Source organism: Pholis gunnellus (genome assembly GCF_910591455.1).
Source record: "Pholis gunnellus genome assembly, chromosome: 15".
NCBI classification, from domain to species: Eukaryota; Metazoa; Chordata; class Actinopteri; order Perciformes; family Pholidae; genus Pholis; species Pholis gunnellus.
In genome coordinates, this window is record NC_136542.1 from 14,246,120 (window position 1) to 14,267,552 (window position 21,433).

The 21,433-nt window shown below is 45.1% G+C and overlaps 3 protein-coding genes across 4 annotated transcripts; 1 reads left to right on the forward strand and 2 right to left on the reverse strand.

Annotated features, from left to right (window-relative positions):
* Positions 1-256: 256 nt before the first annotated feature.
* Positions 257-9,842, reverse strand: LOC306707477 (C-1-tetrahydrofolate synthase, cytoplasmic-like). 2 transcript variants are annotated; one of them, XM_079174964.1, is made up of 28 exons: positions 9,731-9,842; positions 7,998-8,082; positions 7,674-7,733; positions 7,513-7,566; positions 7,182-7,318; positions 6,929-7,029; positions 6,688-6,824; positions 6,347-6,458; positions 6,107-6,234; positions 5,873-5,970; positions 5,517-5,690; positions 5,209-5,345; positions 5,049-5,095; positions 4,852-4,959; positions 4,678-4,752; positions 4,498-4,600; positions 4,304-4,380; positions 3,910-4,050; positions 3,749-3,817; positions 3,551-3,662; positions 3,238-3,377; positions 2,905-2,946; positions 2,559-2,659; positions 2,245-2,422; positions 1,884-1,991; positions 1,584-1,736; positions 907-1,013; positions 257-751 (listed from the first exon to the last, which is right to left on the reverse strand). In XM_079174964.1, exons 1-27 carry the CDS (start codon positions 9,766-9,768, stop codon positions 924-926), a joined length of 2,805 nt encoding a protein of 934 aa, XP_079031090.1. In that variant the 5' UTR covers positions 9,769-9,842; the 3' UTR covers positions 257-751; positions 907-923. The 2 variants fall into 2 exon arrangements, with proteins under 2 accessions (XP_079031090.1, XP_079031089.1); XM_079174963.1 differs by having other exon boundaries at positions 257-1,013.
* Positions 9,843-10,196: 354 nt separating this feature from the next.
* On the forward strand, positions 10,197-13,425 carry dorip1 (dopamine receptor interacting protein 1). The gene is made up of 5 exons (XM_079174198.1): positions 10,197-10,446; positions 10,700-11,224; positions 11,570-11,659; positions 11,759-11,893; positions 12,216-13,425. The coding sequence occupies exons 1-5, from the start codon at positions 10,361-10,363 to the stop codon at positions 12,397-12,399; spliced, it is 1,020 nt and encodes a 339-aa protein (XP_079030324.1). The 5' UTR covers positions 10,197-10,360; the 3' UTR covers positions 12,400-13,425.
* Positions 13,426-13,514: 89 nt separating this feature from the next.
* klhl28 (kelch like family member 28) lies at positions 13,515-21,246 on the reverse strand. Its single transcript, XM_079175234.1, has 6 exons — positions 21,161-21,246; positions 20,033-20,293; positions 19,310-19,947; positions 18,771-19,214; positions 17,456-17,664; positions 13,515-17,247 (listed from the first exon to the last, which is right to left on the reverse strand). The coding sequence occupies exons 2-6, from the start codon at positions 20,291-20,293 to the stop codon at positions 17,084-17,086; spliced, it is 1,716 nt and encodes a 571-aa protein (XP_079031360.1). The 5' UTR covers positions 21,161-21,246; the 3' UTR covers positions 13,515-17,083.
* Positions 21,247-21,433: the final 187 nt, after the last annotated feature.

Genomic DNA, 21,433 nt, shown 5'->3' on the forward strand with positions numbered 1-21,433 from the left:
GCTCTACTAAACAAGCAGCGCAGGAAGCAGCACGACTGAGGAAAATATTTAAGAAAACATTTAGAGTCTGCAGCCAGAATATATCATTTAAAAAACCTAGACGGACGCTCTGGACAGAGTTCATAATCCTGATGGTCTGAGGAAATAAATAAACTGATATAGATTGCAGTAAAAGGCAAGAAAGTGAGGAAGTAATGAGACTCAACTAATTGTATTCAATAAACACAGTAAAAAAAAACACACACACATCTCAAAAAAGGGTTAATATGTGGACACTTTATTAGATTTTTTCTGACAGAAAAGTGGAAACCACTCATTTACATTATGAGTTCTCCAGCAATGTTAGAAATATTCTGTTAGAACACAGGACCGCTGAAATAGGACATCTGACAGGCAACAGTCACAAGATTGCTAAAAAGAAAATATATAAAACATTTTGTAGCATTATTTTTATGTTCAGTCGTTTTTTTTAACCATAAATGTATCCCAAAGGCACGCACAATTATTTAAGACAGTGGTGTAGTGTACACAAAATATACACAAGAAGTTAATACAAGAATTCAGATTGGCCATTTGGGGGTCTTATTAAGATTCAATGTTACGGAGAGAACTGTCAATAGGACACTTCCTCCTTCCATAAAGTCTATTACAGTCTGGGAACCTCGGGGGGATAAACTGTTCTGAGATTAATTAAGTTTCTTGATTTAACCATCAGCAGCAAAGCACATCAATTATTTACAGATGTCAGTGTCTGAGGGAAAAGATCAAAAAACAGCTTCAGCAGACAAGCTCATGGCGCTTACAGTTGATAGTGCATCACATTTCATAAAGGCTCAGTAGATATTAACAGTACTCATCCGTACAGCCGACTGTAGTTTGAGATTGATATCTGTATGTCTTTACTACCTTCCTCATCATCGGCTTCAGAAGAGTCCGTTAACCTGTTCGGTCTCCGGGTCCAGGTCAATGTCATAGAAACAGGGCCTGGTGGGCAGACCAGGGATCGTGGGCATCTACGAGGAACAGCAAGAGAAAGCAGTTTTTATGATAGACACTGTTAGTCTGTCAAAATCAATTCATCATATAAAAAGGTACAAATGTACACGCGAATAAGGCAGCCTTTGAACAAAAAAAACTGTGATGACATGGAGGCTCATTTCATTATTGGTGCATTTAAAACGAGTCATATAGCTTCTCTTGTATAATTGTGACCAAATAGGTTACAACTTTCACAAACACCAGATAACACCGTGGCAGCGACCTGTCAATCACAAGGTAGCCCCGCCCCAAAGCTTATCTTGCTTTATTGTCTATTTTACTCTAGACGGGACCATAATTTAAGAAATGAACACCATGCTGTATTAATGAACACTTTAAACTAGCGATTGAAAACATAAACTCATGATCAAGTGAGAATCAGGGTTCTTTGTATCCTACCTTATGATCTACCTTCTAACAGATGAATGTAGAAAATCAAGTTGCGTTGTTGTGCGGTTTGATGGTGCCGAGCAGTGAAGAGTCACTGCCAGACATTAATCTGCGGTAAAAACGGTAAAAGGGAAAGGCATTGTCTGCGAGCTTACCGTGCCAACCAGTGGGAACAAAAAGCCAGAGCCCACACTGGCGCGGATGTCTCTGATTGGCAGGATGTACCCTGTGGGCACACCCTTCTTGTCTGCCTCGTGAGAGAGCGACAGGTGAGTCTTCGCCATGCAGATTGGCAGCTTGCTGAAACCCTGAGGGGAGAAGACAGAAGACAGAAAAAATGTATTCCATTGTTTACAAAAAGGCTTCATCAATCATTCTCCATCCAGTTATGAGGACTTTCACAGAGAGCAGGCCTGAAAAGACAGAGCAGAGAAATAAATGGACGAGGAGCTGACCTGTTTGGTGTAGAGCTCCACCTTGTGTTGAGCCTCTGGCAGAAGCTCAATATCATCCGCTCCGTAGATCTTCTGGGCGATTATTCGAATCTTATCAGCAATAGGGAGCTAGAGAGGGATTAGAAATAAAAATAATAAAATAGGTATGTTGGCTCACTAATGCCAACCAGACAAAACTAGCACATTTTCAGTGGGCGCCTTGAGTTAATGGCCCAAATACATGATTTATGTACTATTTATATTTTCAGCGACGGACATTTTTAATCCCCTTTACAGAAAAATGTAATATAATAACAGGCGCGTTTTCTGGCGAATTCATTCACAAACTTTATGAAAACTTATGAAACGCGACGGCTCGTACCTCCAGATCATAGAGGAACTTGAAGTTGCTGGGGGCCTCAGAGGCCCTCTGGACAGCCTGACCCAGGGCCACCGCACCGGCTCCACCGTCAGCCCAGTGGGAGCAGCGCACGGCGTCGAAGGCCCCGGCAGCTTTGGCCACGCTGCAGACCAGGTCCAGCTCAGCCTCAGTGTCCATTCTGCAGGACAACACACGGCGTTAGAGATGCAGCAGGGAAATGGACGGATTAACCACAAGTCAATGTATGACACAACACATCTGTGTCGTTATTTTGATCATTTTAGTCCGCTGCTGCGTCGTCATCCATCGCTTACTTGAAAGCATTAACAGCCACGACCACTGGCACGCCGAAGTGCTGCGCATTCTCGATCTGCTTCCTCATGTTGCTGCAGCCCTTCTCCAGCAGCTCAAGGTTCTACATGCGGATACGAGAAAAAACACACTTTTAAATAAGCTTATGAGAAGTTAGTGAAGAGCATCAATACTCCACTTAAATGTTTCATGTAGATGCTCATATTGTGTTTACTCCTTTAACATGCTGCGCAGACTTGTCCGAGGCTCTCTATAAACTTATAAATACACAATGTTGACAAGCTCATCAACAGAAAACCATTGATTAAAATTAAAACCATATTTGGGCAGTTTGCAGTCATGCGTTACCTCCTCGATGTATTCCTTTGGCAGTGGCATCCCAGCAGTGACCTGAACAAGAAATGAGTCAAATGTTTAATTAACTCAAATAATCCAACGATCTCATACAAAAAAAAAGATAATTCAATATGTTAATGAGCATATCGCCCAGCCGAGACTATTTGAATTGTTTGCTTCAGGACTATTAAGAAGCTAAATAAAGAAGTGACAATATGAGATGTTGGATGTTGACGTAGTGAAAAGCAAACTTTATGTAAAATTATACAGATATGTAAAAGCTTAAGTGTTTTTTATTTAATTATCTTGTTATTAGGATTTAGAGGAAAACTCCAGCAAACTCACCGTTGGTCCTCCTCCGTGCATCTTCAGGGCTCGGACCGTGGCCACCAGAACCACCACGTGGGGTCTCAGGCCTGAGTAGCGACATTTGATGTTGAAGAACTTCTCCATTCCAATGTCGGCACCAAAGCCGGCCTCAGTCACTGTTGGGCACAATTGACAGAGGTTGTGAGAGAAAGAGAGCAGTAGCAGAATCACAGCTGTTATATCATTAAATTATAGAACAGCTGCTACTCCATCACTTGTACAGTAAACACAGGAAACCATCTACTGTGGCACTGCATCAGAAAACATGCCACCGCAGAGCTCCACTTACCCACAAAGCCCTCGGGTCCAACCAGCTTCAACGCTATTTTATCAGCCAGGATGGAGGAGTTTCCATGTGCGATGTTGGCAAACGGGCCGGCATGGACGAACACTGGCGTTCCCTGTGGATTCAGACACAAAACCAAAACTCAAGACAACTTTTTCTGGCTTGTGGAACTATCTAGGTTAGTGTGTGGTGTTCACCCACCTCCAAGGTCTGCATGAGGTTTGGCTTGATGGCATCTTTCATCAGCACGGCTAGAGCACCACTCACACCCTACAGAGAGAAAAACGTTAAATCACAGGAACCTTGTTTGGACAATACTTATGTAGACGGTCCCGTCGTGACGGAGAGTCCAGACCACTGACCAGGTCCTCGGTGGTGATGGGCTGTCCGCCGCGGCTGGTGGCCACCACCATCTTGGCCAGACGCTGACGCATGTCCTGCAGGCTGCTGGTGAGGGCGAGCACCGCCATGATTTCACTGGCCACCGTGATGTCAAACTGGGCCTGGAGGACAGAATCCCCTTATTATCAACACCAATGCAGCGAACTGGGCTCAAAGAGGCTACATTCAGTATACAAGCAGAAAAGATGAAAGCACAGAAATTATACTCACTACCTTGTTTTTTATGCGTTAAAGGCATAATTTAAACACAGTGGTTTGACACAACCACTGGGTGGAGCCAAACAAACTTCCTAACGTGGCACAAAGTGGCTTTTACTGAGTGAGGAAACAGCTCGGTGGATCTCGTCTCTTTACCTCTCTCGTGAAGCCCTTTTCAGTTGGCGACTGGCCGATCGTGATCTTCCTCAGGAATCGATCGTTGGTGTCCAACACTGAAATGACACACACACAGCGATCGATGCACTCACAGTCACTGACAAACAGCAGATTTAAAAGAGGCAGACAAAGTAGGAGTCACGAGGGTTAAGAGACGTCTCAGGCGTTCACACCTCTTTGCCAGGTGACGGAGCTCGGGTCCATGTCCAGGCGGGCAAAGCTGGTGATCTCCTCTTCAGTCAGAGTGGAGGGATCGGTCTTTTCTATGCCCAGTTTCTAAACAAATACAGAAAACGGGAATTTAATTCAATCTGCACTGTTAAGACCTACAAGCCCGTGACACGATCACTAACTTTCAGTCTGCTGATCTGGATGGGGGAGAACGTCCTCTGTCCTCCATTGAGCGGGACCAAGCGGTTATACAGAGCCTGAGGATGCATGCAGAGAGAAAGGTGACGGTCACAATCCAGTCATTACAATTACAGGGTATTGTTTTAATAAAGCACCGACTCATTTGTAGGACCCACTTTGTCAGATTGTGTAGACTCGTGGAACATGCGAGCATCGACGGCAGCGGCCACCAAGTTGTTGGCCGCCGTGATGGCGTGAATGTCCCCGGTGAGATGGAGGTTGAACTAAAAAGAACAGACGCGTGAATTAAAAGCGATTTTGCCTTTGAATTTTCAGCAGGCTGGTTTTCTAGCTTGACACAGCAGTGTTGTACCTCTTCCATTGGAATGACTTGAGAATATCCACCTCCTGCAGCACCGCCTGTAGGCAGAAGACAAAACTACAGATTTATACATAACACGCACACACCGGTGTAGGACTCAGGACAGCTTGCAAACCTGTGTCAACTGCACTGACATTATTCCAAAGCTCACCTTTAATGCCAAAGGTGGGACCCTGAGAAGGCTGTCGGACACAAGCAAACACATTGAGCTTCATGTGGGCTCCCAGGGCCTGGACCAGGCCGATGGTGGTGGTGCTCTTTCCTTCACCCAGGGGGGTGGGTGTAATGCTGCGGACAGAAACAATCTTATCAGCATGGAACATATTCGTCAGCAAACGCACAATTAGTCATTGTAAATGCTGCTGCGTGGCATGATGAGGTAGGAACTTGCTCAGCTGTATAAACAGGGGAAAGCAAACAGCACAGTGGAGTACAGAAGATAAAGTGCTGACAGCATACCCAGTGACCACCACGTATTTGCCGTCTGGCTGGGCCTGCAGCCGTTTGATGATGCTCAGCTGGACCTTGGCCTTAGTTTTGCCATAGAGCTCCAGCTCATCAGACAGCACGCCCACCTCTCTTGCTAGACAGTCGATGGGCTTTGGCACGCAGGAGCGAGAAATCACAATGTCGCTGTAGGAGCGTTAAAGACGACACACAAAATCACTTTTTTTATCCGAGCAAAGAAAGTTCTAACCTGAGACGAGGGATTAAAAACAGCTCTGCTTGCATGTGGATTATTAAATGGAACAAAACCTTCGGTGACAAGTGAACATAGCACGTGACTGAGAGAAGAAGGAGATGAGGAGACAAACCTTGGCACGGGCTTCTGGAGGTTGAGTCTGGTGTAAGAAATGTTCCACTTCCCCGGCTGGTGGCTCTCCAGGAAACGCTTTGCACCCAACACCGTGTTCTACACACAAACACGGCCATTCCTTTAACTTCTAGGTTACATGAGACTAAAGAAAGTACAATGGAAATGGAAAAGAATGTCAATTAAAGCCAACGTGAGAGTTTAGTTCAGGATTCCCTCTGCAGATGGACCTTACCGCCATCAGCATGGCCACAGTCATGGGCCCCACACCACCGGGCACAGGGGTGATGAAGCCGGCCTGCTCCTTGGCTGAGGCGTAGTGGACATCACCCACCACCCGCTTCCCACTTGCTTTACTCTCATCTGAGAGACACGGAGAGAAATACGTCACAATAACCTCCGACTCCTACCGGTTAACTAACTACCTCCAGAGTGCCATAACTAAAGCAGACTGAAACGCCACAGGAAGTCGCACCTGGAACGTGGTTGATGCCACAGTCGATGACCACTGCTCCCTTCTTGATCCACTCTCCTTTCACCATCTCGGCTTTCCCCATGCCAACAACCAGGATGTCTGCTCTGCTCACCTGGACAAAAACAGAGACGGATGGTAATAGTTATTGTTTATACCACACGATGGCAGCAGAGATCTGCAATTCCCTGCGTGCAATCACCAGCCAGTTGTTTGTGGAGCTTCATCCACGAGAAACACATCAGTGGTCACATTACATGCTCTGCTTGCATGAGTGTGAGGGGCACAGTATGGCAGGTGGGACTACGAGGCTATGTTGCTTGGTTAGGTGGAGCTGTTCCTACCTCTCCAGGGAGATCCGCGGTTTTAGAGTGGCAGGTGGTGACGGTGGCGTGGTTCCAGAGCAGCAGGTCGTGCATCGGTGCGCCCACGATCTTGCTACGACCAATCACTACCGCCTTCTTCCCTGCCACAGACACGCCTGTAGAGAAGTGGTCCATCCAGCGATTAATTCAGGCCTGATCCAATTCTTTGTCGTGTATTATCACAGTACAGATGTTTTAGGGTGGTAATTGTTGCGTTTACCGGTCTGTCTGATCAACTCCATGCAGCCGTTTGGTGTGCAGGGGATGAAGCAGTCGCCCAGGTCCCCACGAGACAGCTTCCCTGCATTGATGCTGGTCAGTCTATACAATGATGAGAACACAAAGAACATCGAAAATGAAGGCTGTCTAACAACTAAAATGATCCAAGAGATTTCTTTTTTTTAAACCAGGCACAATTAAAGCAAACCTGAAGAAATGAGCACCCTGATCTTTAGATTTACGTCTGTACCCACCCGTCTACGTCCTTCTCCGGGGCCACGGCGTTGGTGACCTTCTCTGTGTTGATCTTGTGGACCGAGTCCAGGGGCAGCTGCACGATGAGGCCGTGGACAGACGAGTTCTCGTTCACCTCTGTGATGCTGTGAAGAACCTGAGGACAGACAGGCAGCCTTTACACTCTCAGCTACTTTCAGTTTGTCTTTTGTCGTGTCGACCTTACAATCCTTGTTTTGTTACGGCACAAATAGCACCCCAAATCCCAAACTTCACCCTGATCTCACTGCGATCATACCGTGCGTGTGTGCATACGAGCAGGCTACACAAATACTTTGTATCCATTCTCACCTCCTCCTCCGTCGCAGTCTGGGGAAGTCTCATATGTGTGGCGTTTATTCCAATCTGTGTACACAGAAGAAGAGATTGAACCGGAAGTTAGGATCACAATCAGTGCACAGTAGAAGCGGGGTCTATGAACTGTATGTAAATAATCTTTTTTTTTTTTTTACCTCTGCTGCTGCCTTCAACTTCATGCTGATGTACAGATTTGAATCATCACGGTCTCCAACCTGCCAAAGACACATAGCATCACTTTGCCTGCCAGTATAAAGGAATGGGCCTTCTACCAAACAGACACACATGATACAAGACCTACAAAAAGGGGACTTCAGTGGAACACATTTCTACACTCCATGCAGGGGCAGACATGTGACCAAACTCCTTAACTGACCACTATCTCCAGGGGAAGGCCACGAGGAAGCACACGGCAAAATTAGCCAATAAAACATCCAAAAATGTGCTTCTTTGTCCAGACACACACATCTTGCACTTACCTGTAAAACCACTAGACCGGGTGTGAAGTTGGGGTCCTGAAGCTTCATCTGCTCCACGTCCTTCTTTAGACGCTCCCTCACCTGCCTGAGAACACGAGACAACAGAATAAAACAGAGCTGGGTTATTAGGCCTCCCATTCCACTCCCTTTCAAACAGTTACAGAGTCAAGTACATGACATCCGGCTTTCTCGTTGGGACATTAGACAGCATTCACCGTTCTTCAGCTGGTTAGATCCACTGTACGTGCAAAGTCAAGTCATCAGAGAGTCAGTTCAGGACAATGAGAATCTTATCTTTGTTTTATCTTTTGTTTAATGGTTTGGAGTTTTATCTTTCCCCTCAAAACATACTACAGTAGATTAGTCGACTCAGCTAAACAAAGACAAGACAAGAGAAGGGTGACACAAAGTTACTGGACTTTAATACAAATCTATTCTAGTCTATTTTTGCCCCGGTGACCTTACAAGATTTGTATTTTATATTCCAAAAGCTTTATCCAAACGTTTTGTCTAAATATCCAGTGTGCTCTGAAAGCCTTACTAACCTAAAACACTAAATGATCTTATTGTCTTGAAGCCACATTTGCATGACCAGGCATTCCAAAGGTAATAACATCTTTAAAAAAGGAAAATAACGACTAAATACATGTTTCAATCACCATAATGCACATAATATGCACTATGCTGCTTATTATTTACTCACAAAATGAGGCCAGAGAAACTAAAGGCCATCAGTAAAAACATACATCATTAACATATTGCATCATAACACCAATCAATGTGATGATACAAGAGCATGTTGGTATATCTGAAATCCTAGTCACTGATCAACTACGGTCATATTCCTATAAACAATAAAAACTACTGTTGTGCTTTGATCTTTACAGGGCACATTTTAGGATAACGGGTTGTAATATTTCCTGACGGGGAAAGAGAATCTGATCAATAAACCTCTGTCCATAAAGGTCACGTGTCCAGAGCATTCATTAGTGTGTCTGCTTTAGTCAAGCTTCAGAGGAAATTAATGTAAATCCTCCTTCTAAAGGCAGATCTGTGGCTGTAATTACCTATAATGAGTGCTGTGAGGGGCAGTTAACAGGGGGAAGGCTGTCCTGTCTTGTGACGAGCACACGCCTCTAAATTAAAGATTTGTGTCTCTTTTCCCAATGCATTCTCACAATCTTTTGGTAATAAGCAATATTTGGATTCATCCAAACTTTGGACTAACTTGCAGACTGTACTCAAATCGGTGACACACGTGAGTGGTGTTTGTGAGCCACTTGAGTTCACTGGACCAACAGGGCAAAGATCACACCACACCACCTCAGAGTCTTACATAATGCTGCGGTGATTTACAATCATTATGGACTATCACCAATCACAATGATAAATGTGACAGTCACGAGTCGATGCATTCAGTGTTAACCCATTCAAACTAATCTGCATAACTGTCAGGAAACAAATACTCCATGCAACCTGAGGAATGAGTCCACTGTGAGGTATCAGCTGGTTATCAACTATTAACTATGTTATTACTTGTAATAACTGCTGGCAGTCTTAACTTCCTTCACGTGGACCGCATGTGACGTTAACTTTAGTTCTCAAGTAACTCAGATGGCTGGTTAGCTGACTTGTTAGCCAGTACACACACAGACATGCTCCTTCAAGCTTATTACACCTCACGTGATTTGGTTGTACATCCATACACGTGCTGATTAAAATCCGAGACTTACGCTGACACTTCTTTCCCGCTTATGATTTGAGCCGACATCTTTTGGTCCTGGTAGTCCGTATTCAACGTGCTGGTGTCCTCCTGCACACTCTAGTCGCCTGACAAGAAGAGGTCGCGCGGTGAGGAGTGCATAAAAAACTTAAGTTTGTTCAGGCGTAGGGAGTCAAAGGTGGTGACGCAAGCTCCGTTCACAAATGCAACGCTACGGCTGAAAATCAGCGTATTAACTTTCAGGAGTAGCGTCGAGCGTAGAACGTAGCGCGCGGAGGGCGTGGCTACTGACAAACTGTCAACTCTGACGACCAATCACATACCAGTTATAACGTATTAGTAGAACCTCAAAACCAATAGCATTCCCAGTTTTGCTGGAATGGGAGGGACTTCAGAGGGTGGCGTTACTTTGACAACCAGCAGAGGGCAGCACTGTAGTTACACACCTCTTATATTTTCCTTAAAAACAACAACACAGCAGTGTTTATATGGGCCCAACCTGACGTTTGACAGGGTTTGTTTTGATCCTTGTCCAGGCGTATTCACTCTGATAATCACCATAAAGTGCTAGAAAATACTGTACTTAGATATCTGAACTGGCTTTAAGTCCGATGTAAGACATGAAGAAACACAGGGAGCTATGGAGAGTAGATTCTGTGTTTTGAGCGACACCGAAGACCTCCAAAGGCTAATTTCAAACACCGAGAACAATCTCCACTTCGAAAGGTAACTTGATAGAAGCTGCTAATGTGTTAAGCTAGCAGGTTTTCGGGGCTGCGTCTATTCCCTGGAGCACAACTGGACACTACTTGTCATTGCGTGGCTTGTGTTGTTGTTATTGTAAGCTAACGTTACATCTGTTTGCATAGCCGCCGTCTCTCAACATGATACACCCCAAGTCCCTCGGTGTTTCCAGCTAAACACACCCATGCCGCCCCTGTCTAACACTCTGCTAACTCCAGCGCATATGTCTCTTCAGGTCCAAGACGCTGTTTGAAGAGATCCGCGCCTCCATCAACAACAATGACGAAGAGGACCGCTCCTTCTGGAGGCCTGTGCTGCCCTGGGGGGGCGTCTTCACCATTAAGGCCGGACGGAAGGCCATATCATGCACCCCTCTGTACGTCAAGATCCACCTAAAAAACACCTGCACCATCGATGGCTTCCTCGTGATCCTGTACGTGATCCTGCGGGACAACCAGGGCTTCCCCAGGGAGCTGGCCGTCTTCCTGGGCAAGCAGTTCGTGGAGTATTTCCTCCGCCTGATGGACTCCTGCGACTACACCACAGTGAAGATGCTGTGGATCTGGGACCGGATGTCCAGGAGGCAGTACCGCGCCGAGATACGCAAGGCAGCGCTGGAGATCGACCTGTTCGGTAACGAGCACGAGAACTTCACGGAGAACCTGGAGAACCTCATGTCCACCATGCAGGAGAGTCTGTGCACCAACTGGAGCTGCCCGGCCCGCTTCCAGGAGTTCATCAAGACGACCATCAACATCAGGTAAACACATCCTGATGTTACTAAGTGAACTTGATGCAACTACACAGAGGCTCTGTGTGTCAGGACTTAAGACAACAACATCTGTCTTCATCTAGTGTTGCTCAAATGATATCAAATGCCCCCTCTGCCAGCTCCATCCTTAAAAGGGTTTAATTTGCACCCCTTGACCTATTTAACTTTAAAACTGTCACCTGTCTAATTGAAGTGACGTGAAGAGAGTGCATGCATTGCTGTCTACGCTTGTGTAGGCATGTTAAAGACCCACATGTCCAAATCTAAGTTGTCTTTGTTCGAGGTCAGGTCAGTGCTAGTTCACGGTGTGTCGTTGTCACTTTTTTGCTCCAGTCCTCCTCATGAGCTGCCTCACAGAGACCCCATTCAGTCGGCCGCCGACGAGTTCTTCTGCCCCAAACTCCTGCTGTGCGCAGAGCTGGGGTGAGACACATGGAGGGGGTTCATCATCCTCTGTTTCGTTTCAGTCTTATTCCACTTCCTTGACAAATTGATAATCTTCTTCTTCTTTTTTTTGAACAGGTGTGATGGTCTCAGGGAGATCTCTCAGAGGGTTTTCTGCCACGGACCCCCGCCCTTTGTCATCCTCAACATGCAGCAGTGGAAGTCCGAGGAGCTGTCCTATGTTCCGTACCACCTGGCTCTCTGCCAGCACAGGTACGGAGCTTCCACCATGTGTTTCTATTGGCTTGGTGTACATTTAAAGTAGTACCATGCTTTAGCCACACTGTGTTGGTAGTCGACAAGAGATGCAGTCGGGATGACTTTCTCCACATTGGTAAACAAAAAGAGAGCTCATTTACAAAAGACTACTCAGACACAAGATTATCTAGAAAAAAAAGATACTTCTTCTTCTACAACTTCTTACTCCTGCCTGTTTTTTGTCTCGGATTAAAGAGAGAAAGATGTTCTCGCAATTATTTACAATCTCACTTTGAGTTTCCTGGACATTTGTCAATGGCTCTTTTTTTCTCCACAGGTACTTACTAGAGGGCGCCACACTCTTCAACAAGGAGGAGCACCACTACTCTGCGGCCTTCCAGATCGACGGCTGCTGGATGCACTATGATGGTCTGAGGAGTGACAACCTGATCCTGTTACACAAGCCGCCAGAGCTCCTGCTGCTGTCCTCTCTGGTCTACATCCGCGCCTCCGACAAGTGAACTCCCTTTTACCACCAGAGGACCATTCGTTCATCCACCCTTCCTATGATTATGTTGTCACGACCCCATACATTACAATTCATTGTTGTTACCATGTTTGTCTACTTATCACATAATTCATTTCTTTTAAATGTTTTCTTAATTCCTGTCAGCTGTTGCTTCCGCTGTGAGTTCTGTATGACATATGCTCCATTTCACCTGAAAGCTTGCAGAAAGCTAACCGTTTGGTTTTTTTTTGGGGGGGGGCGGGCATGCTTGGAATCCAAGAATATAATGGACTATAATAGTTCTATGGTAATAAATGGCAGTGAGTAATGCACATCACATGCATACGCAGTTAGCCGACACACAAGAGAGATTGATGTAATTTAAACGTCACAGTTGGATTACACTCCGAGGGTAGATTTGCTATATTAAGCAGCCATGTATAGGAGATGGCTGTATACATTTCGGGCAGTTTAATTGTACATGTATACAGATCCACCCTTTCCTTTAATTAAACCGGTGCTTTCTCTATTTACACTGGTCTGAGAAAACAACCAACATCCATATCAGGTTAACTTGTTTTTTTCTTAAGATGTTTGAATTGGAGGTAAGCATTTATTACAAGGAATGAATGTTAAAAGTACAAAGTTCTTAAAGGAAGCATATCATGAAAAAAATCTAATTTTCAGTAATTGTGAAGATATATTCGGATTTTAGTTGGTTACTCAAAATTCCTTATTTTGTGGGCTGCTTTGATCATAAAACGTGATTCAGAAAGCGTCCCCTTTTGAAATATGTAAAGGTTAAATATCTATCTTCCTCACGAGCCTAAATAAAACTGTCCATACTGAGAAAGCATTTTAACACTAGCTCCACACACCTGTTTTTTACAATAGTTTTTAACCTTGAATAATACCTGGTATCACACAGTGCCTCTGCCAAGGAAAGTTTGTGGAAGTGGATCCTGTCCCGTGTAAATCCTTGTTTTTGAATTGTTTTTTTTTTCTATGCAGAGTACAAATACAACTATTTTGGAGTACGCTTCTATTGATTTCTTTCGCCGCACTTGCATTGCATGGATGTGTATAACAAGAGCCACATAAAAGCAGACGGTACCTTTTAAGGCAGGCATTTATTTTTAAACTGGGTACAACTGCACCACACAAACTGACTAAAATGTATGTAAAATGTCTTCAATCAAAACATGAGAAAATGTGAAAAGCTACCGTTTTCTACACCTAAAAGGTTTTATCTTGTACTTCCAGTATTAATCCACAGGATATAAAATTCAAGATCATCACCTTACTCCAGACACACAATGGGAAATGTAAAAGAAGCAGAGTGGTCATTTGGCTAACATTGACATCAGTTTCAAAGGATTTTTCTTTCAGACACAAACAGAGTGGCAGTCCATTGCAGACCAGGTGTTCGTCATCCGTCTGCTTTCTTTGAACAAGCACTTTGGTGAGAGTGGTGGCAAAAACATGACATTGGTTAGGCCATAGTGAAAATGCATACAAACTCAATTCTAACATCCCTTCTTTTTGCAGATTCACGTTTGCAGATTTTAATCAGCATCTCTCCAAAATTCATTAAAGTAGTTAATATACACCTCAGAAACGGTGACTGTACACAACATAGATGCTAGGTGAATCATGGCTGCAGCACATAATTACGCCTGCGTGATTTGTGCTGTGGCTGTTAAGTGATTAACAAAATCTAGTACAATAGACATAATTAGCAAAACATAATCAGGTTACAGGACATAAACAGTACAAAATATAATTATAAATACAATAAAAGTCGCAACTCTCTAAAACAAAATGACACATTTGCAGAAACACGTTTTGGTTGCTTATAAGTTACTCTTTCTAAATAAACTAGAAATCATGAAAGGAAAGTACTCTATATGGTGAACAATCTGCAACAAGTTAAACGCCTCACCAGTGACACTCTGACCAATTTGCAAGGCAAATGTCATGTAAGTTCTCGTCTATATCAATGGTTTCAAAACACACAGTTTAGAGTACAAGCAGAAGAGAGAACGTCTTGTCTGACGTTCACAAGACTTATACACGTGGTGAAAATAGCTGAATTTATTACAAACGGTGTTTACGTCGTGTTTGGCTAGTAACTATAATGAATGCAGTAATTGTGAGCAACCCATCTGAATCTACCTCAAACATATGCCTCGTACAAATGAACCAGCATGCACAACAAAATGACAACACAACACACAGTCTGGCGGGATGAGGCAAAGTCAATGGTACCATTTGATGTTTCATCAGACGCCCACTTCACCAGCCAACGGTGTGAATCAACAGACATGCCATGTCGGGTTCTGTTACAGCAATATGAGATGCCTCGGCTTTAAAAAGAAAAAAAAGAGACAAACACTTACATATTCATCCACAGAAGTCTTATTGCATTTTCTAAATGCTGTTATCCTAAATCAAAACATATGTACAAATTACAATATGTATCAAATCGTTTAAGTGCAATGCAGAGCTTGGTTAAAGTTTCCACTTATGTGCAAACATCAGTGCACAGAGCAACTCAAACTAGACTTGAACATTACGTGACTAAACAAGGACACACGCACACGCACACGCCCCCTCTATTGCTGTGCATGGCTTGACCGGTTAGTTAGCCTGACCCAAGGCTGCACAGTGACACCCTCAGCCAGCCTGGAGTCAAGCACAGCCAGGGGAGCACTCCGGTCTCCCTACCAGGACACCGGACCCGGTGACAGTGGGAACACGGCCCGAGTTTGCTGGCACAGCCGCTGGTGCTTTATCGCCCATCTTCCAAATGACAGCGTGGAAGAATGTCACGCTAATACATTAGCAATAAGGACGAGAAGAACATGTTTTAACTGTGGCACTCGAAGGAAGCCGTTTCTAGCACTGGAGGTGGGAAAGATGCACCCAAAAAAATATATATATATATATACACACACACACGTCATGTTTTGGCACTTTCAATGACGCTGTGAAGAGATCACCTCAAGACCGTGGCTACATGATGGTCACGCGTTTGATAGCAGGTGTCAGCCCCAATCACAGGCAAATAAAGAGTCTCGTTCATAGCCAAGAGAGCGACAGTATAACGGGAATTAAGACAATGACAAAGCACGGTCACACCCAGCAACTGGGCTGTATTTTAAATTAAAAAACAAATCAAACCAGACAGCGCTTATTTTCTTTTTAGATATTTACGGAGGATAGAATTTCGTGGTTTTCCAACCACAGGCTTCCATTTCAGTTTTATTGCATGGTTGGCCATTAACCTTCCCGCAATTACACGTGCTTAAATAACGAACATCTTACGCAGTAACGTAGCAGAGGTTGACCCAATTGCGTGAGGCGACACAGATTGAATCCTGAATATAGCACCAGTTGGTATTGTGTACAGACCAAAGGGTGAAAAGAGGGCCACGGTCGATTTCAACTATTGTGAAGAGTAGCAAGTGAATGACCCGACCGTCGGAAGATGTAACCGAAGCAAGAACATGATGGGGGGGTGGTTAAACTTCTCCGAGGATGAAGCAGAAACTAGTGACAATCACTTCCAGGAGAACTCACCTCCACACTGACCCATGGACTCAAACTACACACACATCCGCTCACACACACACACACACACACACGCGCACACACACTAGTGACCAAGTGCACAAAAACATTTACAGGCAATGCACTAGAGGATATATTAATATCTATATATTTCTATGTAGACTATTTACAAGAGAGAAAAAGGCAGCCCTTTTTTGAAAATATAAAGATTTCAACTTTTCTCTTTTTTGTGAAGCACTGATTTTGATGCAGAACAGCTGCGCCGCTGAGCATCAGCTCTGCACCCCGACACGTAACAAAACAAACAATCCCATCCGACATGCATGCACCCCTCAAGCACGCGCACACACACACACACACACACACACACACACACACACACACACGGACATACACACTACATGGCCGACAACCACATATTCATACAAATACACCAGCAAACTGCAGTGTTCTACAAAATCTGAACACATGGTTCCAGTTGCAGCAGGGAAATTATATATATTAAAAAAAAAAAAGGATTTGAGTGTTTAACACAATTAATGGCATGAAGGAAAACAAATGTCTGCTAACATAACATAATTTTTTAAACAAAAAGTGACAGGTTTTCTCCCACAGTCCTCTGGGAAATGGCTCAGAGTCCTCATTGTGGTCCAGCAGCAGTAGAGCAGTCGTCTCCTCGTGACAACAGCTGTCCAATCATCTTCCACACAACTTTGCAGCTCTTTCTCATCTCTGCAGCCATGTCTGTGCCCCCCCCTCTAGCCAGCCAGCTAGCCCGGCACATCCATCCATCCATCCACCCAGCAGTCTCTCTCTCGCTCGCTCGCTCTCTCTCTCTCTCTCTCTCGCTCTCTCTCTCTCGCTCTCTCTCTCTCTCTCTCGCTCGCTCTCTCTCTCTCGCTCTCTCTCTCTCGCTCTCTCCCTCTCGCTCTCTCCCTCTCGCTCTCTCCCTCTCGCTCTCTCCCTCTCGCTCTCGCTCTCTCTCCTCTGGTGTTCACGTTGGTGTGCAGCGCTCCTCGGCACCTGGAGGATGAATGTGGGGAAGGAGGAGCAGGAGACACCAAAAAAAGAAACGTCTTTGTGTCCAAGTTCTCTTATTGGGTCCTAGCTGGCTGGGCCATGGGTCAAAGGGCAGTCAGACCAAAGTTGCAACGGCAGTACATCATGCCCGTGGAGTCCGACCAGCTGTCCGAGATGGGGTCATAGCGCTGGACGGTGTTCAGGTAGGAGGACCCGGAGTGACCGCCCACCACATAGAGGTAGTTGTCAACGATGGCAGAGCCCACACCTGCAAGACGACGTCAGTCATTTGTAGATAATTACACACGTTTCTCACTATTGTCTGGATGCAGTTATCTCAATAGGTTTAAATGACAAGAGATTACATTTAAGCCTCCACATGTCGTCTCCTTCGATAATACCAGCGGGGGTCCCCAAAAAACTATTTGTATATTATGCAAATAGGGAACTTTAGCTAAAGTAGGATGTAAACTCACCAGTGCGAGGTTCATTCATTGGCCGACAGGCTGTCCACTGGTTCTGATGTGGATCGTACCTCTCAATGCTCGACAGGTGCGACACTCCGTTGTGTCCGCCCACCACAAAGATGAAGCCGAGCATGACGCCTACTCCGAAGTTGATCCTTTTATCTGCCATGGAGGCTACCATTTCCCAGGCATCCTTGCTGGGGTCGTACCGCTCCACGCTGTGTGGATCAGATGAAGCACAATTAAAAAAAAACACGTACACATTAAAAACTATTCTTATAATACACAGGCATAAGTGAACCCATATCTATCTCAAAAAATTGTTTAAAGCATTGTTTAAGGGAAAATTAAGCCAGTCTTAATTTGGTGTTAAAGAGAAAAAATAATTAATAATAATTAGTTAATAATAAAAAAAAAAAGGTGCCAAATTTTCCCTGTAAGTATATGCACTTTGTAGTTATTTGTCTACAACATGCAAAAACACCTACTTACTCCTTCAAAAGATGTATTTTAGGAGCAGGGAACCTACTTCACATGCAAATTATATATATATTTTTAAATCCATTACTTCATTGGATCGATATTTATTTCAAGCTACAAAGACGACTAAAGTTTGGGCAGTCTGATCACTAACACACTAATGTAACAATGGTGGCAGTGAATTGCCAAATTTGACCAGAGTCAAATGAACCCCCCTGGCAGCAACTGGAACACTAGCAATCAGGGATTGTTTTGCAGTATGCAAAGGACATATAAGCCATTGGGGAGAGAAAAGAAATAGTCCCCAAAGATTCTCTGTCCAAACACATTCTCCTGAGGGGTTTCGGGAGTCAAGGAAACAAGCAACAGAGACGCTTGCTCTCTAGAGATCCACAGCAACAACAGAGGTCTACCCAGCAGCACACAGTCACCCTCTCTATGAAACTTCAGCAACCACTTCTCCTATGACTCCTGTTCACTCATTAACAGGGCCCTGGCCATTCGCTCAGCAACACTTGACATCTTCCACCTGATTACCAGCTCTATCAAATAACTAACAAGACCGTGAGAAAGAAAACCAGGTTAGGAGGCCTAAAACATCGACACGCTTTTCCCTCAAATCAAGGACAATTTTGAACAGACGTCCGTTTTCGTATTTGGAACCCATGTAGCGTTCTGCTGCTGTCCAAACTGATTGGGACACTTTCATACAGGTTCCCTAAATCAATTAGATACATTAAAGTTACTAAATATTTCCCATTCATAATGTTTTAACAACCCATAACGTGCAGTAAATTGTATACCAGTAAAACAAAGGGATCATATCCACTCTCCGTGGTATTACCTGTTCATGTGTGCTGGGCCATAGCCTCCGATAGCGTACACCATGCCATCCAGCACAGCGGTGGCAAAGCAGCTGCGGGACTTGGTCATGGGCGCCACGGGCTGCCACTCCTTCAACTTGGGGACATACTTCTCCACCGACTGGAGGTAGTACTGGCCGTCGTAGCCTCCGAGGGCGTACAGCTCGCCCGCCAGCACCACCACCCCGAGCGTGCTGCGGCACTCGGCCATACGCTCCACCGAGGACCAGGTGTTGCTTTCGGGGTCCCAGCTCTCCACCGTGCTCTCGTGTCTCCGATAGCTAATGCCTTGTCGCATGTGCGTGGCGATGCCTCCCACCACATACACCTTGTGGTCCAGCACCGCCACTCCAAATTCATACCGGGGTACGCTGAGAGGGGCCAGTCCTATCCATGAATCCGTCCGAGGGAAATACATTTCTATGCTGCAAGTGAGAGAGAGAGAGAGACAGATATTATCAGATCAGTCAGTTTGTTTCAATAGTGCTTAAAAAGTATTATCTAGACATCATTATTTTACCTTTCTAATGTCGCAAACAGTCCAGCCTTGCCTCCTACCGCAAGCAGCACCTTGGGGGCACACCGCGGCCGTGCCGACAACACAGTCTGATAGGAGAGCCGGTGCTCGGGCATAAAATGATATTTGAGGGCCTCATTGAGCAGGTGCTTGCATGCGTGGTCATCTCGTATAAGGTGGTTGGCTTCATATAGGCGAGTGAGAAATTTGACGCTGAGTAGAGGAAGGCGAACACAGTGCAGCAGCGGAGCCAGATGCTGCTGTCTCTCTGTCACATCATATTTGATCCACGATTCCATGGCGTAAAACACAGTCTCCTCTGTGACCACCTTAAGGCAGTCATTGGACACAATTTCATCCAACTCCGCCCTCGTCAGTTCAAAAAACTCCTCCGTCAGACAAACTTCCTCAAAGTTCTCACAGATGAACTTAGTTGCGGCTAGGCACAGGTCATGACAGCCATATGTCTCTGCGAAGCGGGAGATGCCTATACAGTTTCCAGCATCCAGCTGGCTCTCTAAGAAGGAGCAGCACTCCTTAAGTACTAGCTTAACCTGGAGTAGGTCGGCCGCCGGTAGCAGAGATTCCACCGTCTCTTGGGAGATGAACACCGTGCCGGTGTAGGCATACTCAACAATGGCCTGGAAGAGAAAGAGTAAAAGCGTCACATAAAAACAACAACTACGGTACAGCCGTTAGGAACGTGTCCGGCGGCTCCAAGCATACCTGCAAGGCAGTCTCGTCGATGCACTGGAATTCCACTTCGGAGGTCTCCTTTTCCGACAGGTTACCCGTGAACATGGCCTTGAAGTAAGGGCTGATGCTGGCCAGCACTACTTTGTGAGCGTGGATCTTGGCATCACCCACGCGCAGGACAATGTCACATAGTTCGTGATCCTGCCGCAAGAGCTGGAGGCCTTGCAGCAACTGCTCCGAGTGAGGCCGCTTCAGACTGGCAAACATAAAGGACTGGTCCTGCTGGTCCATCTGAAGTTCGGGAGGAATCCACATATTAGTGCATTGTTGACATCTTGTCAAGGCTACTGCTGCAGTGACATTTTCCGATTAACTGACATGTGACCAACAGCCAATGGAAATATAGTAAATACTGGACAATTAACTATGGTCTCATGTCCTTTAGACGAAAAGCCTGAAAAGTCAACTAAACATAGGCCGTGCAACATGACGTAATTACAGCACGCATTAAGGAATCTCTCCTGGGTAGTAAGATGCATTCTGGGATGTTTTTAAGTAATTCAGCAGTGATTCCGTCTAACTCTGTTAGCAGTCTACTGTGAGGAAAGTTAAAGAAGCACGATCTTCTTAATCCAGTGCTAACGCTGCTTAAAGTCAACCGACCGTATTGGCTAATAATAATAATAATAATAATAATAATAATAATATTTTTTTAGGTTAACCTCAAGCTGCATAAATGCTGCGGTGCTTCATGACAATCAGTCACAATAACGGTACCCGTTAGTTTTGTTGACCGAGGCCTTTGGCTTGATTTCTGACGGAGGACAGATTAAAACTCGCTCGCTAACGTTACCTCTTAGCTTTACAGCGACAGACAGCTAGTCCGCTAGCTAACCCCAACACAAGCTACCCGGGGATCACATTCATATCAACATCAATGTCACCATCAGCAATGTCCGCCTCCAGCAAATACACAGCGCCTATATCCGTCTCATTGCACCGCAGTCGGCGCGGGTTAGCTGCTAAAAATAAATACGGTTACTGTGGCTAGCTGCATCATTGATTGATATACAGTAACATGGCTGACGGATACAAAACGTGACGTTACAGCTAGCTGTCAGACAACATTTGTCAATCGTCAAATCAAGGACAACGAACCTGTAACCTGTAGACCGTCTGGTGCGCCGCTGTAATGACCGATTTTGCAGTGGCGGAGTTCAGCGGCTATGAAGAAAACAACCTACTGCCAACCGAGCCACAGAGCTACAGAGGAGCTCTTATAGAAACGAGCTGTGAGCTCAGCACTCCTACTTCCGCTTTTCAAAATAAAACCACCATTCACAGATTGTTGTTAAGGAAGAGCTGTGCTCACGAAAATGTGACACAACAGTAAATGTAATGGAGACAATAAATTCACGTAACCATAACCTT